Consider the following 20843-nt stretch of genomic DNA (forward strand, 5'->3'; position numbering starts at 1 on the left):
TGGGGTGGCTTGGGAGACTCTTATCCACCTAAGTGGGAAGGTGGCCTCAATATTTTAGATTCAGACTTGAAGAGCATAGCTTTATTATGCAAGGTGGTGATGAGAGGACTCTTGCCATGGCAAGAACCTTGGGAGGATTTCTTCTTGAGATGCATACAATCTTACACTCCTTCCACTAGTGGATATTGGCAAGATAGTGCCAGATGGATCTTTACATCAATTCATCTCAGAGTTCCTTCCTCCCCTCTTATGGATGCTATCCTGAAAGCTTGGGCCAGCTTCAGGAGTATTCTTTGAAAAGTTCCTTCTTCCTCTCGGGAAGAGATAGCAGGCAACTAGTCATGTGGAATGATAGAAAATTTGATGAGCATGGCAGACCACTAGGTACTTCTCACTATATGCATCCACTTTGCACTTGTGGCACGAGACTTCTCCTTTTTCTAGAGCTGCTCTTATTTCTAACTCTTTTAGAAGCTTGGGCCAGCTTCAGGAGTATTCTTTGAAAAGTTCCTTCTTCCTCTCGGGAAGAGATAGCAGGCAACTAGTCATGTGGAATGATAGAAAATTTGATGAACATGGCAGACCACTAGGTACTTCTCACTATATGCATCCACTTTGCACTTGTGGCACGAGACTTCTCCTTTTTCTAGAGCTGCTCTTATTTCTAACTCTTTTAGAAGCTTTTTAGCTCCTTTTATATCTTGACTGTGTCTTTTTTGACAGCCAATACATCTTTCTTCACTATCCACATCAGCAATTACCATCTTTGCCCTTCTTTTGGGCTTGGGCTCATAGGTGACCCCCTTCTCGATCACATTTGCCTTGTGAAGCATGATCTCCATGTTTCTTAGCTCTGCACCGTTTGTTAGGTTTTTCAACAACCACGAAAGAAGCGTTGTTTCATCTTCAGCGGTGGTCAGTCGATTCGTGAGTACCCTCATGCGGGCTGCTAAGTGTTGCATCGATTTCCCAGATTTTTTCTTGATTTTGTTGAGCTTCAGCATCACATCCCCCTTGCTGAACTCATGCTTAAAGCTTTTTAGGAAGGCTTCAATCAATGCTGTCCATGTCATAAAATGGCCATCTAGAAATTGGTCAAACCACTTAATGGCTTTGTCTACAAGCGTGGTAGGAAAGTGCATCAAGCACTCTTCCTCCATTTGCATTGCAATATTGCCACCGTCCACAAAAAATTTGCAAGTGGGAATGGCCTTTCTCACCCTTCGTCCCATGTACTTTTGAAATTTGACCTTTATCTTCGATCCTCTCATTGCTTGTGGATTCATTCATGGTGATAGAGGTGGACCTTCTAATGACTTCGTTCTTGCGGAGAGCGCTATTGAAATTGGATTTCTCTTGTGCCCTTGTGAATCGGTGGGGTTTTGCTTTCCAACCCTTACCAGATTATACTGAGTTTCCCTTGGGAGGCAAAGCCTCGACTCTTTTGGTATTCTTCCATTCCTTTCTCTCTGTTGTTCTTGGCACGGTTTCTGTTTCAAACTGTTGAAGTCACCCACGTTCTTTCCAGATTTGGGTATTAAAGCCCCGAACCTGGTCAAGTAACTATATGATTTGTGAGGAATTCAACTTTGAACTAGAGTCCCAAGCTCCCTGGGATAAGCCTGCAAACTACCCATAGGGGTTCGAGCTAGCAGCTCACCTCCCATCCCTAGGCTCAGTACATCGAGCCACCCCGAGTGGTCTAGATTCGAACCTGATCAAGTAACTATATGATCCGTGAGGAATTCAACTTTGAACTAGAGTCCCAAGCTCCCTAGGATAAACGTGCAAACTACCCATAGGGGTTCGAGCTAGCAACTCACCTCCCAGCCCTGGACTGGTGATACCCGAGCATGTGACCCATACTTATAAGCCAAGTACTGGCTAGCCTTAGCAGTATGCCCTAACACAGGTTGCATGTCCCAAAATAGCTTTGCTTTACTTGGGTTCCACGTTTTTCCTTAATTAGCCTTTCTAATCTGGGAACAACCACACCTTTCTTAGGCCAATCTATTTAGCCACGGCAATCTTAGGCTAGCTCAATCCACGGGATCTAAATGTCATCCACGCTAGCTCTAGTCTCAATCTTAGGTTAATCAAAACCTTGGGTTAGACAATACCCTAACCCTAGATCCAATCCAAGATCCAAGGTTAACCTAGCCTTGAACCAAGGTAGTTTAGTCTCGCTTAGGCTCTTGTTAGTCCAATTATGGACATAATATTCTCGTACCCTTAAATTTTGATTTATGCTGACACGAATCAAGGTAGGAAAAACAAATCAATGATTCTTAGACTATGTTTCTGAATGCAGAGTCAGATTCAAATAGCAATATCTTTAAGTTAGTATCCACAAAGGAACTTAGAATCTATAAATGTACCAAAAACATGGTAAATAGAGAAGTATCAGCGCTAGAACCCTCTGAGCAAACTCATAAAACTCACGTACTCAATACATACTTTTCTTCTTAAACTCAACATATTATGAAAACATGGTGCATGGGTGCACGGAAGCACCGCCCTTCAATATGGGCAAATGTGACATTAAGAGAGTGAAATTAAAGTATATAAGAGTAGCAACAAGGCAAACAAATTGAAACCATGTTAAATTTTAGAATGTTGACAACATACATGCTACGTTTAAACCACACAAGTAATAAATGTCTAGAATGTCCACATTGTTGTACAGAAGAACAAACAGATACACTAGCATAAATTGGCTTAAATAATACTAGCATAAATAGACACCCTAGTATAAATTCGTAAACATCACAAGAAATAAATGTTTTGAATGTGGTGGCTACTATTTTATTTAAGGATAAAAGCTTAAACAATACATGACACAAATGTTTGAAATGTCCACAATGCGCCATTGAAAGATTGTCAATTCAACTTTCTCTATTGCTCAAATATGCCCATGAAATCTTCCTTGTCGCTGTTCACGATAAATTAACAAAAACAAAAGTTGTTGCGATGCAGTGCCAAAACTGAAAACATAGGAGTACACCTAACAAAAGTATTAGTTCACTTCAAGATGAACTCAGCACGTTTCCAAATCCGTATGTAGAATTCTCATTCATGAGTGAGCAGTGTGTTGGACAAATTTGAAATGGAAAGCGATGGCATGATGCAACAATCGCTCAAATTCTTGCACATTGTATTGGAGAAAATGGGGTTGTCCATTCATCAAGGTAGTACAAACGGCTTCTATCAGCACTCGACACACCCTTGGTCGACTCACACATTAGCGAATGGGTCACCTCGTGCCACATTCACTTTGCTCCAGCTATGCTTCATTGAAGCCCTTCGTTTCAGGGGTTCAAACACATTTCTGCTACCATTTTTGCTCCATGTGACTATGGTTCAACACCAACATATGAAGCTCACGTAGTAAGTTAATATGCAGATTCCTTACCTTGATTAAGTTGAAAGCCTTTAGCCCTAGAGCTCTGGAGAGAATTGATGCCTTCTTTCAGTTTGATCTGTATCAAAAAGGTAAATGCTGGAAATTTTCTTTGTATCATTAGGCTTCTGACACAAGCAAATGTGTGTTCAATCTTCATTCTAGGAGAATAATGAATTTGATGTTTCACGTTCCCAGAAGTTGATTAGGTCACAGTCTTTTCTGAAAGGAAGTTGATTAGGTTACAGTCTCTCTGTTTGAGTACTGTTAGTATGAAATATCCCCTCCTAGAAACCAACCTAGTTCTTATCTATAATGTTAGTACAGAAGAGCAAGGAATGAGTTGATGACTTATGCTTTTCCTGATTTCTTTTACCGTTTCTGCAGGGAGCAGATTTATCACATGTGTTTTGTACCCAGGGAGCAGCAACAGTTATTAAAAGCTACAGTCCTGAACTTATTGTACATCCCATTCTTGAAGAATCTCATGCTGTGAAGTTTGTCCTCCCCCCTTCTTCTATGTCATGTTTGAGGTGATACATGTATGTGCTGTTTACTGTATGTTATCGCGAGATACAGATACAATCGCTGACACGTGCATGTGGTCAATAAAATTGGAAGGTCTTCCTCATCATGATGTTGCAAGAAGCATGTATTTCCAAAATATTATTGATGTTTGCAGGGCTTTTATGCTTATTTTTTAATAATAAAGTTTTTTATTAGGAGGCACGGAAGATACATGTTCTGGTGTGACATTTTCGACAAATTTGCAGGGGTGAGGAAAAAGAGGCTTTTGATAAAGTTTTAGAAGAAATAGGCAAATGGCTGGAACGGTTCGATTGCCTGGTCATTGGACCTGGTCTTGGCAGAGACCCTTTTTTACTGGTAGGAAATCTGTTTTTCTCGCGTTGTATTATTTAAATGAACTTTGAAGGAATTCAATTAGATGTGAAGCTAGATGCAGCTAATTATAGTCAAGGTGTGATACTATCTCTGACACCAGTTGGTCTTTTCATTTCTTTGTCATTATACACAATTGTTGTACCTTCTTGCTTGCCTTTCCCCTCATTCTAACCCTTTTTCTTCCTCGGCAGTTATGTCTACTTCTTTTGCAGGCTTCTGCTCCTAGTTAATGTATTGCACCATCCTTCCTCTTTCACATCCTTAGAGAATTCAGTTTTGGTTACCCTATCGGATGACCTCGTGGAGCCCTGGTTAAGACTACCGCCTTAAGGCATTTCTGACATCTGATTACTTACAAAAAATTGCAATAGAATGTTTTGTCAAGAGTTTAATGTTCTACCCTGTGGATATTTACATAGATCTAGGTATTCAACATAAAATTTTCTGACATCTGGTTACTTACAAAAATTAAGATTGCAATAGAATGTTTTGTCAAGAGTTTAATGCTCCACCTCCATCTTCACATAGATTGGTGGAAGTGGATATTGGATGGGATTTGGATAGGGACCTGGTTCTATTTAGTGGGTAGTCATCCCCCATTGTATGTGTGGATCAGCCTCCTTGTTGATGAGGCTGATAGCCAATGCGATTTGATGTGTTGGCTCTATCTCTCTTGTGATCCTCCATCTCTTTCCTCTCCCTCTTGTGAGCATCTTCTTTCCTGAGCACTCTCCGTTTTATTAACATGGTATCAGAGCAACAGGCTCTCCTCCCACTTTCACACTCTTGCCATTTCGTAACCTTCTCTTCCTCCTTGCCTTCATGAACCCGTCATCTTTTTTCTTCGAAGCAAAGCTTTGGTATGTTCAACACACAACATTGAAGACTTCATATGCTGTTGGTCTTGAGGTTCTCTCATAGAAGGACTCATTTTATTACTGGCAAAGTAGAGACTGGTTTTTCCACAAGGAGGCCGCTAGAGCATGTTCCTCTGCTAGAGCACATTTCTCTGCTCGGTTCAGGTTATTTGGCTGCTGTTTTGAGCCTCTGAGTCAACGGTGGCTCTCTCAATATCGCGGTTGGAGTTGGTTTACTAGATTTCTTGGTTTTCTGATTTCGGTGTGACTTTCTCTCGCAGTTTATTTGTGGACGCTCCTAATACAAAATTGTTGCTCCTTCCAGGCTCCATTTGGTGTGCCTGCTCTATGCTGAAAAGAGGTTTGCCATATGTTTGGAGAGCCCTTCAGGCTCCTTTCGAATTTGTGGGTAGTTCCAAAAGCATCATGATAGCAACTGCATAGTGTATGCTCAGTTCTGAAGGTTGAAGGCCTTGGAGTTCTCTTCTATGCTGATAATGGTTCTCAGATGATTTTTTGACTCATTATTATGACTCTTCTCATGCTTGTACCTTCTTTTTTATGACGTTTTTTACCATGACAGGTCTCATACTTTATTAAAGGAGTACACACTGCCCTTGACCTTCATGAAAGGCAATTGGTAAGACCCAGAGAAATAGCATGCATGCTTGTAGTAGCGGTTCATATCCATGTGCATGTCACGTCAGCGAGGGTGACAAACTTGCGTTGGTCATTGTGTGAGAATGATCAAGGTGAAATGTATAAAGATTTCAAGAAGGTTAGCAACAACCTTATAGAGTCATATTGTAACCAGTGCACTACCCTCATTATGTAGTGTGTTGTAAGTTCATACCATGTCTCCGTAATAATCCAAAACCTTGGAATAAAGCATGTTTAGTGATAAAGGCTTTCTCGTTTTATCATCTTATGTTAGTGCAATACTCTACCCAGCTCGTATTGAGGGGGAGTGTTGAGATTAGTACATCAAGATGTCTAGAGGGGTCTAAATCCATCTTCACATAGATTGGTGGAAGTGGATATTGGATGGGCTTTGGATAGGGACATGGTTCTATTTAGTGGGTGGTCACCCCCCATTGTATGTGTGGATCACCTTAGCCGCCTTGTTGGTTGATGAGGCTGATAGCCAATACGACTTGATGTGTTGAATCTATCTCTCTTGTGGTCCTCCATCTCTCTCCTCTCCCTCTTGTGAGCATCTTCTTTCTTGAGCACTCTCCGTTTTATTAACATGCCATACATGGACATAACATTCTCCTGATGTAATGGCATAGCCTCAGGACTATCCAAAAGCAATGTGGGTTGCCATGAACCACACAGCACCAATGGGATCCCCAAAAGGCAGAAAGGGGCATCGGACGCCGCACTTACCTACACCAATCTATTCGAAGATTGCCACAAGCTCCTACATCCACTAGGAGCTCATCCATGATCCGGATGCTGATCCAAAGGGTCGCCATAGCTCATGGCAACCACATCTAGCATGGACGGATCGTGAACATGCATCACACCAGCGGAAGACTCATAGTAATGCCCAGGAGCTCACACAGTGTGTGTGTGGGGTGTGGAATCACAAACTTCTTAACTTAATGTGCATAGATGTGCAAGCCAGTAAATAGACAATGCTCATAAACAAATATAGAAGCAACTCTTTATATTTCCGTCCATCCACAAAGTAGGACAGGATACAATACCAAAAGGTTCTCCTACTAGATGTCAAGCACTTCTAGATCTCTGAGCCCACATGCTCCACCTCGAGCATATGTAGACTCTCTGTCTAAATCCCTTCCACCTTGCTGTTCGGAAGCCAGCCTAGGTGGGCAGCACCTTGAGCTCAGTCTGCAGCCCTATGTCAGCCTCCTTCTCCTCCTGTGTGTAGGTCCAAGGGTGGGCTTACTGCTGCTGTTGTCTGCTCCCCAACTGCTGCTCCAAGTGATATTGAATGAGGGCATGGAAGCCCTCGTTTTATAGGGCTCAAGGCCCTCTTGATTGGACCGACCAGCCAGCCTCATCCTGGCCGACCAGACTGGCCGACCAGTTTGCTTGCTGGCCGACCTGGTTGGTTGGTCCAACCAGCCCTATATAAGGGCCTTTGGCAGCCCCTTTTTGGGCTGCTGCCTTTGCCCATTCCTGCGCCTATTGCAGGCCTGCTTGCAGGCCTTATGCCTGCCTATAGACCCCCCGCCATGAAGCCGTACAGGTCCGTGCGCACAAGCCTCCCCAAACAGGTCGCCATGCTGCGCCTCCAATTGCAGGTCCATGGCCTGCCCTTTGCCTTGACAGCTGCCCAGATGGCAGCTCATGTGCTGCCCATGTGGCAGCCCCAATATTTCCAGGTCTACCTCCCCCATGCTCTTCTCATATGGGGGCTTACAGATGGGGAGGTGACCATTCCAACACCCTATGCCTATACAAGTGTGTCGAGCCGTTCCGCTCAGTTTTCCGTGGTGAGGGAAAGCTGCAAACTCTTCTTCAGTTTCACTTGGTACCCGCTCATATTTCATGGTGAGGGAAAGCTGCAATCTGCAGCTTCAAGAACTAACTTCTGTTCCAAGGCTTGCACGATCAATAGCCTTAGTTTCGTGCTTTCAAATCTTCAGCTCCAAGATCCCGACTTATCAGCTCCCTCCCAGGTCCAGACAGCACACACGTTAGCTTGTATCTGGAGGTTCCTATGGCACCTCCTATACATCCGACACCAGTTGCGTGTCCACCACCTATCGCACCACTTGCTCGTCTCGCACTGATAGCCCTGCATTGAGTGGGAGTTCGAGTTGCTGCTCCTACTCGACCGGCAGAATAGGAGGGCACTTGTCTTGCCTTGGACTCTGCAAGTCCTGGTCATGGCTAATGGTGCCCATGAGTCTGCTCATGAGGGTCACGGCCAGCGATGCCTTAGACCCACCCTTGGATGAGGCCATCGATGTAGTTCCACTGTGCTGAGAGCTTGACTCAGCAAACGCCTAAAGGAGTTGGGATACTATCACGAGATCATCTGGGCAATCATGGCACTTTATGACAGTGTCTCGGGTAGGGTTCGGACTAGTGCAAGGTGGATAGAGGAGATTATGAGTACCATTGGGGTCAAACAAGGTTGTCCATTATCACCGATCTTGTTCGGTCTCTACAAAGATGAGCTTGAGACCTTTATTGGGAACCTAGGAGGGATCGGTTGTTCTCTAGTTGGATCCTTGCTTTAGATTTGTCTGTACGGAGATGATGTGGTCCTACTATCTTCCTCAGCAGAGGGACTCTAGCGACACCTAGATGCACATCATACCTTTTGTAAGGCACACGACTTGAAGGTTGACTGTCACAAGGGCGTGAGTTTTAAAGCATGCATGTTGGCTTGCATGTGGACTAGGGCAGGGACTTGGGTTGCGAAGTGTGCAAAAGTCTCCCTAGGAATTGTGCCTTGGGGTGAATTTGGGGTTTCGGTCCAAGAGGGGGGCAAAAGAACCCTTAGGATCCAAAGTTGGTCATTGTAATGGTCCCCATAGAAGGGGCAAGGGGCAAATGTACCTTAAGTTGGTCATTGGTGTAGAAGACTTGGGGCAATTTAAGGTCCAAAGGGCAAATGAATGGTGGGCTGCCACGTGGCTAGCCCATGCAAACCTTTTTGGAAAGGAATTCCATGGAAAGAAAGAAAGTTTATTAAAGTCTTCGGAAGACTGATGGGTCTATGAGACTGTGAAAATCCTGATGCAACAAGATGTGGTAGTGGAGCTACTAAACGAGCATCCTTACCAATGCAAAATGCAAAAATGCAGAGTGGCAGAAGTCGGCAATAGAGTGTTGTCGGCCACTCAGAGGTGTGGTCCTAGCACATCTCCTGGTTGTAGCTCTACGTCTAACCAGGGCTACTGTGACCCCCGTCGGTCGGGTTGGACAAGTCGACATATGTAGGCGGGCTGGACAATAGTGGGATGGCGAACGCGTAAGGGATGACGGGGCTGGCTGGCTTTGGGGGGGTATCCTCCACAACAATTTTTGGTTGCTAGAGATAGCGTACGGGAGAGTGCGTTGTGGGATGGCTGGAGTTTGCAAGTCGCGTACAATTGCTTCGCTGGCTTCGCGCGAGTGGTGGGCGCTAGCTAAAGAGATCTTGGCCTTGGAGAATTCCCAGGATGGCGAGCTGCTGCAAGGGAGCTTGCTAGGTGGAGGCGATGCCCTTTGAAGCCTTAGTCGATGAAATTGTTGGTGATGTGGGGCCCATACGTAGCTGGAGTACGTGACCTAGGGCTGGAGGTCGAGCTGTCCGTTTGGCTGCACCTATAGGTAGCGAGTGCTTTTGGGAGGGCTAGGCTAGGCATAAAAGCTAGCACTATTGGTCATAGGCTGGGTGAGCAAGGCTGCTCACCATGGCTGTCGTCAACTGTTGTACGTGCATGGCCAGCCATTTGCTGACGCCTTCATAAATCGTCTGGGAAGAGAGACCCTTGGCTGGTCACAAGGCTTAAGTGGTATATAGCAAAGTAGTCTTGGGACTTGGGCTGGTCTAGATGAGCTGTTCCAGTAGCTACGAGTCTTCTTGGAGAACAAGCAGGGCACAAAGGGCATCTCAGCCTATTCGTAGGCTGAACTTTGAAGAGCTGGTTAAACATTTTAATGCATTTGCTGAGCAGAAGAACTCTCAGTGTGAAGTCCTTCTCCTGGTTCATGATTCCATGGATGGTAGCTGGGTATTTATGCTTTTCTAACTGAGCTCTGAGCAGTGAGACGTCAAGAGGGCACTTGAGGCAGATAAGGGAGGCTGTGTGACGTAGTAGTGGTTGCTAGGAACAGTCCTTAGCTGAGAACTAGTGTTGTGGAACTGAAATGGATGCCTTTCTGCCATGCTTAGTAAGAGTTATTTGCAGCAAAGATTATGCTTTGGCCATGGGTGCCTAATGGGCTGTGTAATATCATTGATGCCAAAGGGGTGGTACGTGTATGACTGCCATATTGTTTGCTGTGTTGTGATGCCAGCTCTCTTTTGGGAAACAAGTTGATGTAACAGGATATTTGCTGCCCATAGGGTTAGAGACTATAGGTAGTGGCAGTCCTGGACAGTGGAGAAAGCCTATGTATGCTTTCTTTCTCTGCATTGAGCAGATGGATGACTAATTGGGCACTAGTGACAGCTGTGGGGAACCTAGTGGCTGATTGGGCTGCTAGTAACAGCTCTAGGTTGAGTGCAATTAATTTGGAATAGAGATGGATGCTTATTGCCAAGTTTAGTGAGAGCAATGAATTGTAGAGGTATGTGCATGCCTAATGGGATGTGGAATTCCCTAAATATGAGAAAGAATGTATCCCTTTTGTAGCTTGGAATTCAGGGCCTCTCATTTAATTAAAGAAATAACGAAAGGGGCGCCAAGGTGGGGCCAATCTGTGTCTTTGTTTTTGAGCAAGGGCACTCTAGCTCCCAGTCTGCTAGTTGTATATTTGCTGAATTGTTAATGTACAGTGTTGGCTGGTTACTTGTTAGTTTGCTGCCCTTTAAATTTATTGAAGGCTGGTTTCATCGACCTTGGTAAAACCAAGTTCATGATTTTCAACATATCCGGCAGCCATGTGCAGAGAGCACTTTACCTTGGATGGGTTTCCAGTGGAGGTAGTTGCATCCTACACAACTTTGGCCGATCTTTACAATGTGGCCAGTGTTATAGGCTGAGCAAGGGATACACCGCGCTGGCCAGACTTGAGCAACAGTGCTTTCATTCTCACTTCCAAGATCCTCAGACCAAGACTCTCCTCTTCGACTCTTTGGTTCGACCAGCAGGTATGTATGGCAGCCCTTGTTAGCGGTGAGAGCTATCAGAGACAAAGTGGGCTTGAGTTGAGAGGCTCAAGGTTCCTAAGAGATTAGAGGTTGGTATCACTATTTTTTCAGAGACAGTTTTGGATCCCTACCCAGCTTCCTATCCTACCCACACCTAAAATGCTTGGCAACCTTCATCCATGAGGCCGTACGATACAGGGAGCGGTTGGTCAAGGCATGTGGGGGAGATCATTACACAAAGATAGACTCCACTTAGAGCATGATCACTTACTTTTTCCAAGCAGATAACACCGACCAGCAGGACTCACGGAGGCGGCGGCTGCAAGGACCCGAGCCAGAGTCAGAGACATGCTTGACTTGCCAGCGTACTGAGGCACATATCACATTAGGGAACCTTCCTTCCATGTTTACCAAACCGGATGCACGACCCCTAGGAGTGACTGTGGCACTTGATCGCTGCAGGGATACAGCCAAGAGACTACAACAGGCTGCATTTGTCTACAGCTGCTGGCGCTCTATTACCAGATTTATACCACCACAGCAGCCTCACACATCGACGCCTCCCGCCTAAGGGTTGATGCTCTCGTTGGCTTCCACTTCATTAGCTCAAAGAGTTTTCTCTTTATGTAACTATGCCCTTATTATCATGATTATGGATTTTCTTGTGTATTTGTTCTGGGTGCTGATGCCCACTTAGTGGCTCCAACCCTTAGCTCATTGTATGGTTGGACAAACATGGAGGGAAGATCCCCAAGCCTCATCTATGTATCAACGCGTTGGCAAGTCTGTTGTGTCTCTCCATTTGGGTCTCAGTTGTGCCTCCCCCTTGGGACTATTGGTCTGTACCAGCCAGCTGAAAATTTTTGGTGATCACTCTCCCAGTGAATGTTTGGTTGAGCCTCCCGATCTCGTCTCTATGTCTTTGAGCCGTTGATCTTTGTGTCATATAGCCTCATTAATGAATGTCGCTAAACGTCTCTGTATGTGGTTTAGGATGTCTTAACCTTGGACGACTTGGATTTCATATTTTATCTTATACACGTTGGAGGCCACGGTTGAGGCACATGTGCCCATGTCCTTGGTTGCTCAGGTGCCCATCTACTCTCCAAGTGTAAGACCAAGATCACAACAGTCGGGTAGAGTGAGGGAAGCAAGCTTGATACGGATGTGGAAGGTTCTTTTTGGATTTACGAGTCCATTCAACAGTGTGTGAGTATCGAAGAGAAGCCCAATTCCTGGGGCTGAAGTCCAGAGTTGTAAGGAAGGTTTTAGAAGGCTTGAGGACTAGAGGTCTTGGTTGGTGACAGCAATTGACTGTGAGATTTTGAGAAGGCTTGGTCTTGACATACTATCATCGAGAGAACCCTCTCTCTCCTTTGTGTCTCTTTAATGCTCATCATCTCCAAAGGGAACAGACAAAGTGGACTACAATCGCTAATCTAGACGAACCAAGAAGCTAGAGAGGGGTCCGAATCCATCTCTGAAAAGACAGTGGTGACACCTCGGATCTCATAGTATAGAGGACTTCTGAAAGCAAAGTGCTCCTCTAACTCAAGCTCATGTAGATTACATAGGATGCAAGTGCATCCCTCTACTAGGTATGCCCTTAGCCGTTCGTGTCTCAATACATAGTTGGTGTGAGAAACACAAAATTGCCCAATGGAGATCTTCAAGGAGTAGGGAAGGTGGATTCGTGTGTAGCCTAGCGGGTTGATGAAGCCCTCCTTTGATATCTGTAGAAGCTAAGCTTCACAAGAAGCTCACTAGGGGCTAACCAGGTCCTGTATGTGTGTAGCTTTATGAGATCCTCACGAATGACCTGGTTAGCCTTGTGATAAGGCAGCAGAAATAGAGGGGGCCTCAATGCTATATGCAAAAGGAGGTAATCTATCCATGTGTAGTCCAAGTCTTGCAAACCATCTGCATGTATGGGCATACATAACACCTCTGATAACCCTCAGGTGCTAATGTCATGGATGTAGATAAGGCAAACCATGATAACTTGCGTTGGCCTGAGCTCAAGAACCAAAATCCCGGACTCTGTGGAGATTTGTAATCACATGGAACGTTGTGTTAAGTTAGCCCGAACTCAACTAAGATGATCTAGTATAGGACCGTTACAGATCATCCATGCCAATAGGAGAACCTGGAGCCTCTCCACCCGAGCGCATCTTTGCTAGATCAAGGCCCCAACATGGGCTGCCATACATACCAGTTGGGCGGACCAACGAATCAAGGAGAAGAGACTTGGTCCGGTGAGCCTAGAGCTGACAATGAAAGCATTGTCACTCAAGCCTGGCAAGCGCATCATACCCCTTGCTCAATGGAGCCTGCACTATCGGTCTGATCGTAAAAATTGGGCCAAAGAAAAACATTTTTAAATATGTGGAGGATGTAATGATCTCCACCAGTAACCCGTCAAAGTTGAACTACTCTCTATGCCTTGGATGTGTTGAAGGTCATGTTGGAATATGAAGCCAAAGTGAGTCAAAAATGAGTGTTCTAGGTGTCTAGGGGGTGTTTTATAGTCCAGTGAGTCCTAGACATGCCTCGTGTCATATTGGGAGTTATCCCATATACACTATGGCTTTCTGGCGTCTAGTCTCACACTATATAGTGTTGTACTTGTCTATTGTCTATCATATCAGTCAACATCAAGCTCTTTGGTATGATGTGAGTACTTGTCCATTGCTTTCATTTTCTTTCCATTTCATTTCCATTTTGCTTGTTATCTTTCTTTTCCATCCCTAGTGTTAGCTTGCTTCTCTCCCTATCACTATGATCTTTCATGTGGTATCAGAGCCATGTTCCTAAGTCCTGCTCTCTCTTTCCCTTTCCCTTTCCCTTCCAAGAGGTTGAGGTGAGGGAGGCCAATGAAGCTACTCTCCCTCCTCCTCCTTGGAAGACTGCCCTCTTCTCTCCTTCCTTGAGCTCTCTTCTCCACGCCATGATCTGCTACCTCTCTTCTCCTTCTTTCAGCTACATCTTTCTGTGACCTGCGGACGATGTGATGCTTCTATCCAGATCTAGAAGCAGAATCACGGCTTTGTGTCTTCAACAAAGTTGTAGAGGACCTTGAGTACTACAAATTTCGTTTTTACATCATTGCAATCCAAGTTTTTTGTGAAAAGTTACAGCCCTTGCAAGAAGTGACGAAATTTGTTTCTGCACGCGAATTTTGTTCTGGAGCTCAATGATTTGACAGCCCAAGCATGATGCAGCCAGCTCAACGTGGAGCTATCCATCCTCTTCATCGTTGACCTTTTCTCCAACCCGCCATTTGCTCCTTCTGCTCGACATTCTCTTGGAGCTGCTGCCTGCAAGTTGGTGCCCATATTCTACCTGTCATTCTCTTGGAGCTGCTGTCCTTCTACTTCTATCTGCCATTGAGAAGTTCTAGACTTGCTCCAGCTCATGAAGAACTTATCAAGGTGAATCTCCACTTTCTACTATTGCATTGGAAGAAAAGATGCTTCCAGCATGATGTAAGCACTCCGACACTACTTCGACACACTACACTATAGTGACTTCTTCGATTGGTGCATTGCTTCGAGCTTGATGTGAGTCCCGGTTACACGACTTCTTTGATCACCTCTCCGAGTACACGTGGTACCCGTGGTACACATTGGTTGGCTCCTTGAAGTGCTCGTGACACCTTCGGCCTCTACTTCGACATCGGTGACTCTCCCTTAGCCATTTTGAGAGTCACTATGTGAGTGCTTCATTTAGCTAACCCATGGACTTCACCGACACATTTTTTGGGGCATTCTTGCCTAGCGCTTCATCGACATCGTCATCAACTCGTAGGGATGTGCACACATGTACATTAGCTACTTGGAGGACATCTCTTACTTCTAAGAGATCTATTTTTATTATTTCTACAGCTTGATGTATTTTGGGGTTCTAAGCCCTGGGTAGTCCCCCTAAAATGATATGTATTGAGTGTTTGGTTTTCATTGAGTCTAAAGGTCCTCTGCCTTGGATAGTCCTCCTAAAAAGATGTATTGGTTTTCCTATTTTGATGTGTGGCTTCCTAACATGTTCTGTTATGAAGCCAAGGGGGGATGTACTGTGTGAGCCATATGTATTGGCTTTGATAGGTCTCGTTATCAGGCCTGGCCGAGTTCCAGGATGTTGGTGTATTCCTAGACCTATGAGCTGGTCATGTAGCCATGCTATAACGTGAGCCTCTGAGCATGTTGAGTATCAAGCCATGAGAGTGCTTGGATCAACCTCTGAACACGCTCAGACTTTAGCCTCTGAGTTACATAGGGTGCACAGTTTGATGACTGTCATTGTCATGTTCTGTTCTAGGTTCCATTCCAGTAGTCTCTCACCTTGCCTTCATGGGGGGGTGTTGGAATATGAAGCCAAAGTGAGTCAAAAATGAGTGTTCTAGGTGTCTAGGGGGTGTTTTATAGTCTAGTGAGTCCTAGACATGCCTTGTGTCAATTGGGAGTTATCCCATATACACTGGCTTTCTAGAGTCTAGTGTCACACTATATAGTGTTGTACTTGTCTATTGTCTATCATATCAGTCAACATCAAGCTCTTTGGTATCATGTGAGTACTTGTCCATTGCTTTCATTTTCTTTCCATTTCATTTCCATTATGCTTGTTATCTTTCCTTTCCATTCCTAGCGTTAGCTTGCTTCTCTCCCTACCACTATGATCTTTCAGGTCATAGCCTTGGTTTTATCAAGATTGATCTTCAAATCATGTGTCTCTCAGAAGGTGTGAAGTGCATCCAGATATCACTGGAGGCCCTCAATTGAAAAGGAGATAAGACCAGATCTTTGCATGGAGGAGAATTCGAATTAAGAAGCCAGCTAAAAGGGAGATTAAGACCACATTGTCTGCATAGAAGAGAATTCGAATCATGTTGTGTGCTGTGTGTGAACAGTGTCATGGCGCCTGTCATGTGGTGGGGGATTGATATACTAATGAAAAGACAAGTGTGATCAACTTCGGGTGGTGGCGGGGAAACGGAGAAACTACACTACCCCCCCCCCCTAGTAGGTGTAGAAAGCAGGTGAATCCATCAGAGGAGGGCCCCGGTCCAGACCATTGTAAATGATGTAAGTACATGTATTGAAATCAGCTTGAAAACCCTAAATCGAATCTGTAACAAGCCTGAAAACCCTAACGAATCTGTAGTGAGCCTGAAAACCCTGGCGCAGTACTTCCTAGTGAATTCCAACTAGAGATCTCAATTTGCAGCATATGAGAGGAGACCGTAGCAGTTAAACACAACTGGAAACAGCCTGGCTCAATTTGCAACAGATACACACCAATAAAGAAATTGAATTTTAGAGGAAAATAGGGAAAACATGTATCTGATCATTCTTCTGAGAGGGAATTGCATCAAATTGCTTCTAGGGAGTAGGGAGAATTGAAAGGGGGAAAGGAGCAGAAAACACACCCTAGGGGCCAGAAATAAGGGCTGCCCCCCCGGAAGGCTTGTATTCTACAATTCAAGAGTCCTTCTACAAAGTTCAGCTCATGCAGACCGAAAGGTGAAGCTAGAGCAATTCAAAGATACAACCGAGCAAGTACTCTCCAAAATTCATCCTCCAGATTGCTAGAGGCATCAAGAATTCCAATCCTGGCAAATCCTAATAAAAATAGCAATGTGGAACGTGTGGTTCTCTTGGACAATTTGGACGTCCAATTTGCATGCCTTTTCCCCTTAAAATGTGAGGATTTTAGCCCTCTCCAAGCACCTGCCACAAATAAAACACTACCAAGTACTTTTTCTTACCGGTTAGCAAATGCAATTCTCTGGACTAATCCTAGTCCTTTGTGGGCGTCCCCACCATGCAACTAGGTAAACACAAACAAAAAGATAGAAACTTTTCTAGTTGACAAAAGTCGACTGACTTTGATCAAAGTCAATACTCTTTTTTAACGTACAAACCCATATTGCCTTGGATGCAATCCATGATGCAAAATCCCCTTAACTCTTTGCACAATCATCTTAGCAAGGAGCTTATAAATGACAGGCATCATAGTACATTGCCTCGGCTTCTATTCAGTTGTCCCGAAGTGAATGGTTTCCTTGTACATCTGTAGGAACTGTAGGGATTATGAGAAATAGTCTTCGTCAACCCACTTGGAATCAAGCGTCGAATAATTCCTAAACTTAACAAGATAGTGGCAGAACACTTTGCCTCTGGGTCCTCTCTTCTCCGTTTGATAAACAATCTGTTTTGGTCGAAGGATTTCCTCCAACTCATCCAATTCTGGTGGCTCTTCCAAAACAGGTTCAGTTGGCTTAGGACTTCTTTAGAAGACTCACATAAAATGCATTATGAATCTCAGGTAAATCCAGCTTGTAAGCAATCTCATTGATTTCATATGCGACCTGAAATGGCCCATAATACCTAGTGGACAGCTTTAGATAGACATATCCCTTACCTTTCATTTTTCGAAGCCTTGCCTTTTAAATTTTAGGAGCACCTAGTCGCCAATTTGAAGGTCTAGCTGCCTTCGATGCTTATCTGCAGCTTTCTTTTGTTTTTCCTAAGATGAGGCAATCGCTGTCCTAACCTGCTCAAAACTTGTTTCCAGATCTCGGACATAAATTTAATCTTTTGTCCGGACTCCCAAGGATGGGTGGGAGAATGACCTTACCATAAATTCTCTCGAAAGGGACCCTTCCCTTGGAGCTATGGACGGTATTGTTGTAAACAAGCTCCACCAATAGGAGATATCTTTCCCACTTAGGCTTCTGGTCAGCCACATAACATTCTAGCATGTCTAAAATAGTGGAATGGGCTATTTCATCACTTTGCCCATCATACTAGGGATGAAAGGAAGAATGAAAGTCCAGCTTAGTTCCCATATTATCAAACAAAGCTCTCCAACTGGTCATTATGGGATCTCAATCACTGACTATGGACCTAGGCATACCATGATGTTTGAAAACTTGTGCTAAAAACATGCTAGCCATATGATCAGCTTTGATGTTTTTTCGAACAGGTATAAAGTGTGCTTGCTGGCTCAATCTATCAATGATAGTCTAGATCCCATCATTTCCTTGTTTCAACCTCGGAAAAAAGAAAATAAAATCCATTGCTATGCTCTCCCAAGGTGCTTGTGGTACTGGAAGAGGCATCAATAGTCCATGTGTCTTATGCATGTCATATTTCACTTTCTGACAAACAATGCATTTAGAAACAAACTGATGAATATCTCTGCGCATATCTAGCCAAAAGAAATATTTCTCCAAAGCCTATGTAGTGGACGCAATTGCCTTATGGCCTGCATAAGGCGGAGCATGACACTCTTCCATAATTTTCAGCCTTAAATTTCTGGTTACACACAAGCTATCATTCTTCATCATGTTGCCATCTTTCAGAGAATAATAACTAGTTGACTCACCACTTGCAACTGTTGCATAATCTCCCCAAAGTTTCTTGTGCATATCTGGCCTGCATCTGTTGGAGATCATGATGATAAGCAATAGTATTTTCATGGGGCCTTCAAGATAGGGCATCTGCCACTCTGTTTTGCACTCTTGGCATATGAACAATCTGAAAAGGAAACATAGACAAATGTGTTTTTCAGAGAGTTTGGTATGGGTCAAGAAATATTTAAGGCTTTGATGGTCCGTCTTGACCTTGAAATCAGCCCCTAAAAGATAATGTTTCCAGATGGTCATAGCTTGAATAATAGACAACAATTCTTTGTCATAAAGCTGCAAATGGTTTTCAGCACCTTGCAACCTCCCTCTTTCATAGGTGACCACATGCCCCTCTTGATCCAGAGCAGCTCCAATGCAATCTCGCAGTCTACGTCAAACGGATATACAAATCAGGGATGACAAGAATGGGCTCAGTGGTCAAATTTTCCCAAAGAGTGTTGAATGCTGTTCTTCGACATTCCCCCCATCTAAATGTAGTATTTTTCTTGGTCAAATCACGGAGTGGCGCTGCAATATTATCAAAATGTCGGATAAACCGCCTGTATTGAGAGTGTAACCTTAGAAAACTGTGTACTTCATGTAGGGTGTTTAGCTCGGGCCATTCTTGCATGGCTTGGATCTTTGCAGGATCCATCTGCACACCATCCTTAGAAAGTATATGACCAAGATAATGAATCTTGTCCAAGAAATTCGTTTTTCTTACCATTTACATAAAGCTAATGGTTGCAAAGTTCTTTGAAAGCTGTTGCTAGATGTTGGCTATGCTCATTGATTGATTTAGAGAACACTATGATATCATCAAAGAAAGTGCCCGTAAAGTGTCTGTGTGGCTTGAAAGTTATATCCATCATCCTGTTAAAATTGGCTGGTGTGTTAGTCAATCCAAAAGGCATAACCAGAAATTCATATAACCCAAAAGTAGTATGGAAGGCCATCTTATGTAGATCCTGTGGATGTGTGCAGATCTAATGATAACCACTCTTGAGATCAATCCTGCTAAAAATTGTAGCAACTCCCACATGGTCTAGAACATCATCAATACGGGGAATGGGGAACCTGTTCTTAATGGTCATCTTATTCAACGCACGGTAATCCACACACATGCGGAAAGTGCCATCCTTTTTCTGAACCAACAGGATTGGGGAACAAAAAGGTGATGAGCTGGGCTGAATCAGCCCTTTTGATAGAAGATCCTGCAGTTGAGCCATTAGTTCCTCCACTTACTTGTGAGGAGGTCGGTTGGGCAGTGCACTCCTTGGAATAAGATCAATAGTATGATCTTCCGGTCATTTAAGGGAGAGCATCTTAAAAGCAATCTCTGAAATTTTCAAGAAATTGAAAATTACGTCTATCTAGGGAACTCAATTCAGCATAGATATCATTCTCAGCTTCTTCTTCAACCTGGGCATCTCCTGCCCTTCGTCATCGTCCCTTTGCAGCAGCTCTTTTCTCTCTGGTTCCACCCCTTCGGCTGTTGCTGCTCCCCCTGTTGCTGCCCGGCCTCTCAAGGTGTAGGCCAAGAAGGGCGAGTGGCTTCCTGGCTTGACTTCTCCAGCACCAACGATCACAATGACTCAACAAGCACCTAAGGCTCCAACTGCAGCTCTACGAATAGATGCCTACGAGCCTCTGTAAGAAGCCGTCAACCAAAGCTGACGACTAGCTTCACGACAAGCTTCACTTCACGGCTAAACTGCCACGGCTCCTCTACAACCTCCAGCCTCATCTGCCTCTAGCCGGCTCTGCATACAGCACAAGCGCCGACCGACGGAAGCTGCTGCACCGATTGGCCTTCTCGGAAGCCTCTCCAACGAGTAGCTCCAGCAACGACACAGCAACAAGCTCCAAAGGCAACGAGATCTTCAACCCAACAAACTTGCAGCTCTTCATGCCTCCGTGCGCAGCAGACACACCACAAATCTCCATCGTCGCCTGTGTGCATCTTCCTCCTTTGAAAGGCTCTGCATAATTGATTGACACATGGCAAGATCAAAACTAACAATGGTTTAGTTTCTAAACCTTGGTTGAGTACATCTGGTTAAGATAACTCACTCATCAAAGTTTTGCCACGTGGCATATAAGACTTAACTCTGGTCAAGTTAACCACAGTAGCCATGGTTAAGTTATGTGGCTAGTTAATTATGCCACCTCAGCCAACTAAGCACACAATCCCTTCACAAGCACACTTTGCATGCAGCATGTGAATTCCTGTGCCACATCATCAAAGGCCACCTCTTCTTCATAAAACTTCGACAAGCCGTAACTTCCAATGTAGGAAGAATTTGCATGCACTCCAAAAAGGAAAAGTGATCACCTTTTCCACCTTTACGCGTCTGTCAAGTCAAAATCATTGTTAGCAATTAGACACTGCCAGATTTGAAAGTTTCTTCAACTGGTAAGACCTTTGCAATGGCAATACGCACTCCAACTCTTGAGAAGTTCACTGGGGAAGGATTTCACACCTGGTCTACACAG

General features: G+C 44.4%; 1 protein-coding gene across 2 annotated transcripts in view; it reads left to right on the forward strand.

Annotated features, from left to right (window-relative positions):
• LOC147894233 (pfkB-like carbohydrate kinase family protein) overlaps positions 1-20843 on the forward strand; it is an 83809-nt gene that overhangs the window by 12742 nt on the left and 50224 nt on the right. Inside the window, exons 4-5 of one of the 2 annotated variants that reach the window (XM_087384783.1) lie at positions 3788-3933; positions 4174-4285. In XM_087384783.1, the coding sequence (XP_087240909.1) occupies positions 3788-3933; positions 4174-4285 (258 nt within the window). The remainder of the gene's footprint in view (positions 1-3787; positions 3934-4173; positions 4286-20843) is intronic. The other variant, XM_087384784.1, reaches the window with a different exon arrangement.

Source organism: Dipteris shenzhenensis, chromosome 14 (assembly GCF_047967505.1).
Source record: "Dipteris shenzhenensis isolate YYH24624 ecotype China chromosome 14, Dip_SZ_1.0, whole genome shotgun sequence".
Classification (NCBI taxonomy): Eukaryota; Viridiplantae; Streptophyta; class Polypodiopsida; order Gleicheniales; family Dipteridaceae; genus Dipteris; species Dipteris shenzhenensis.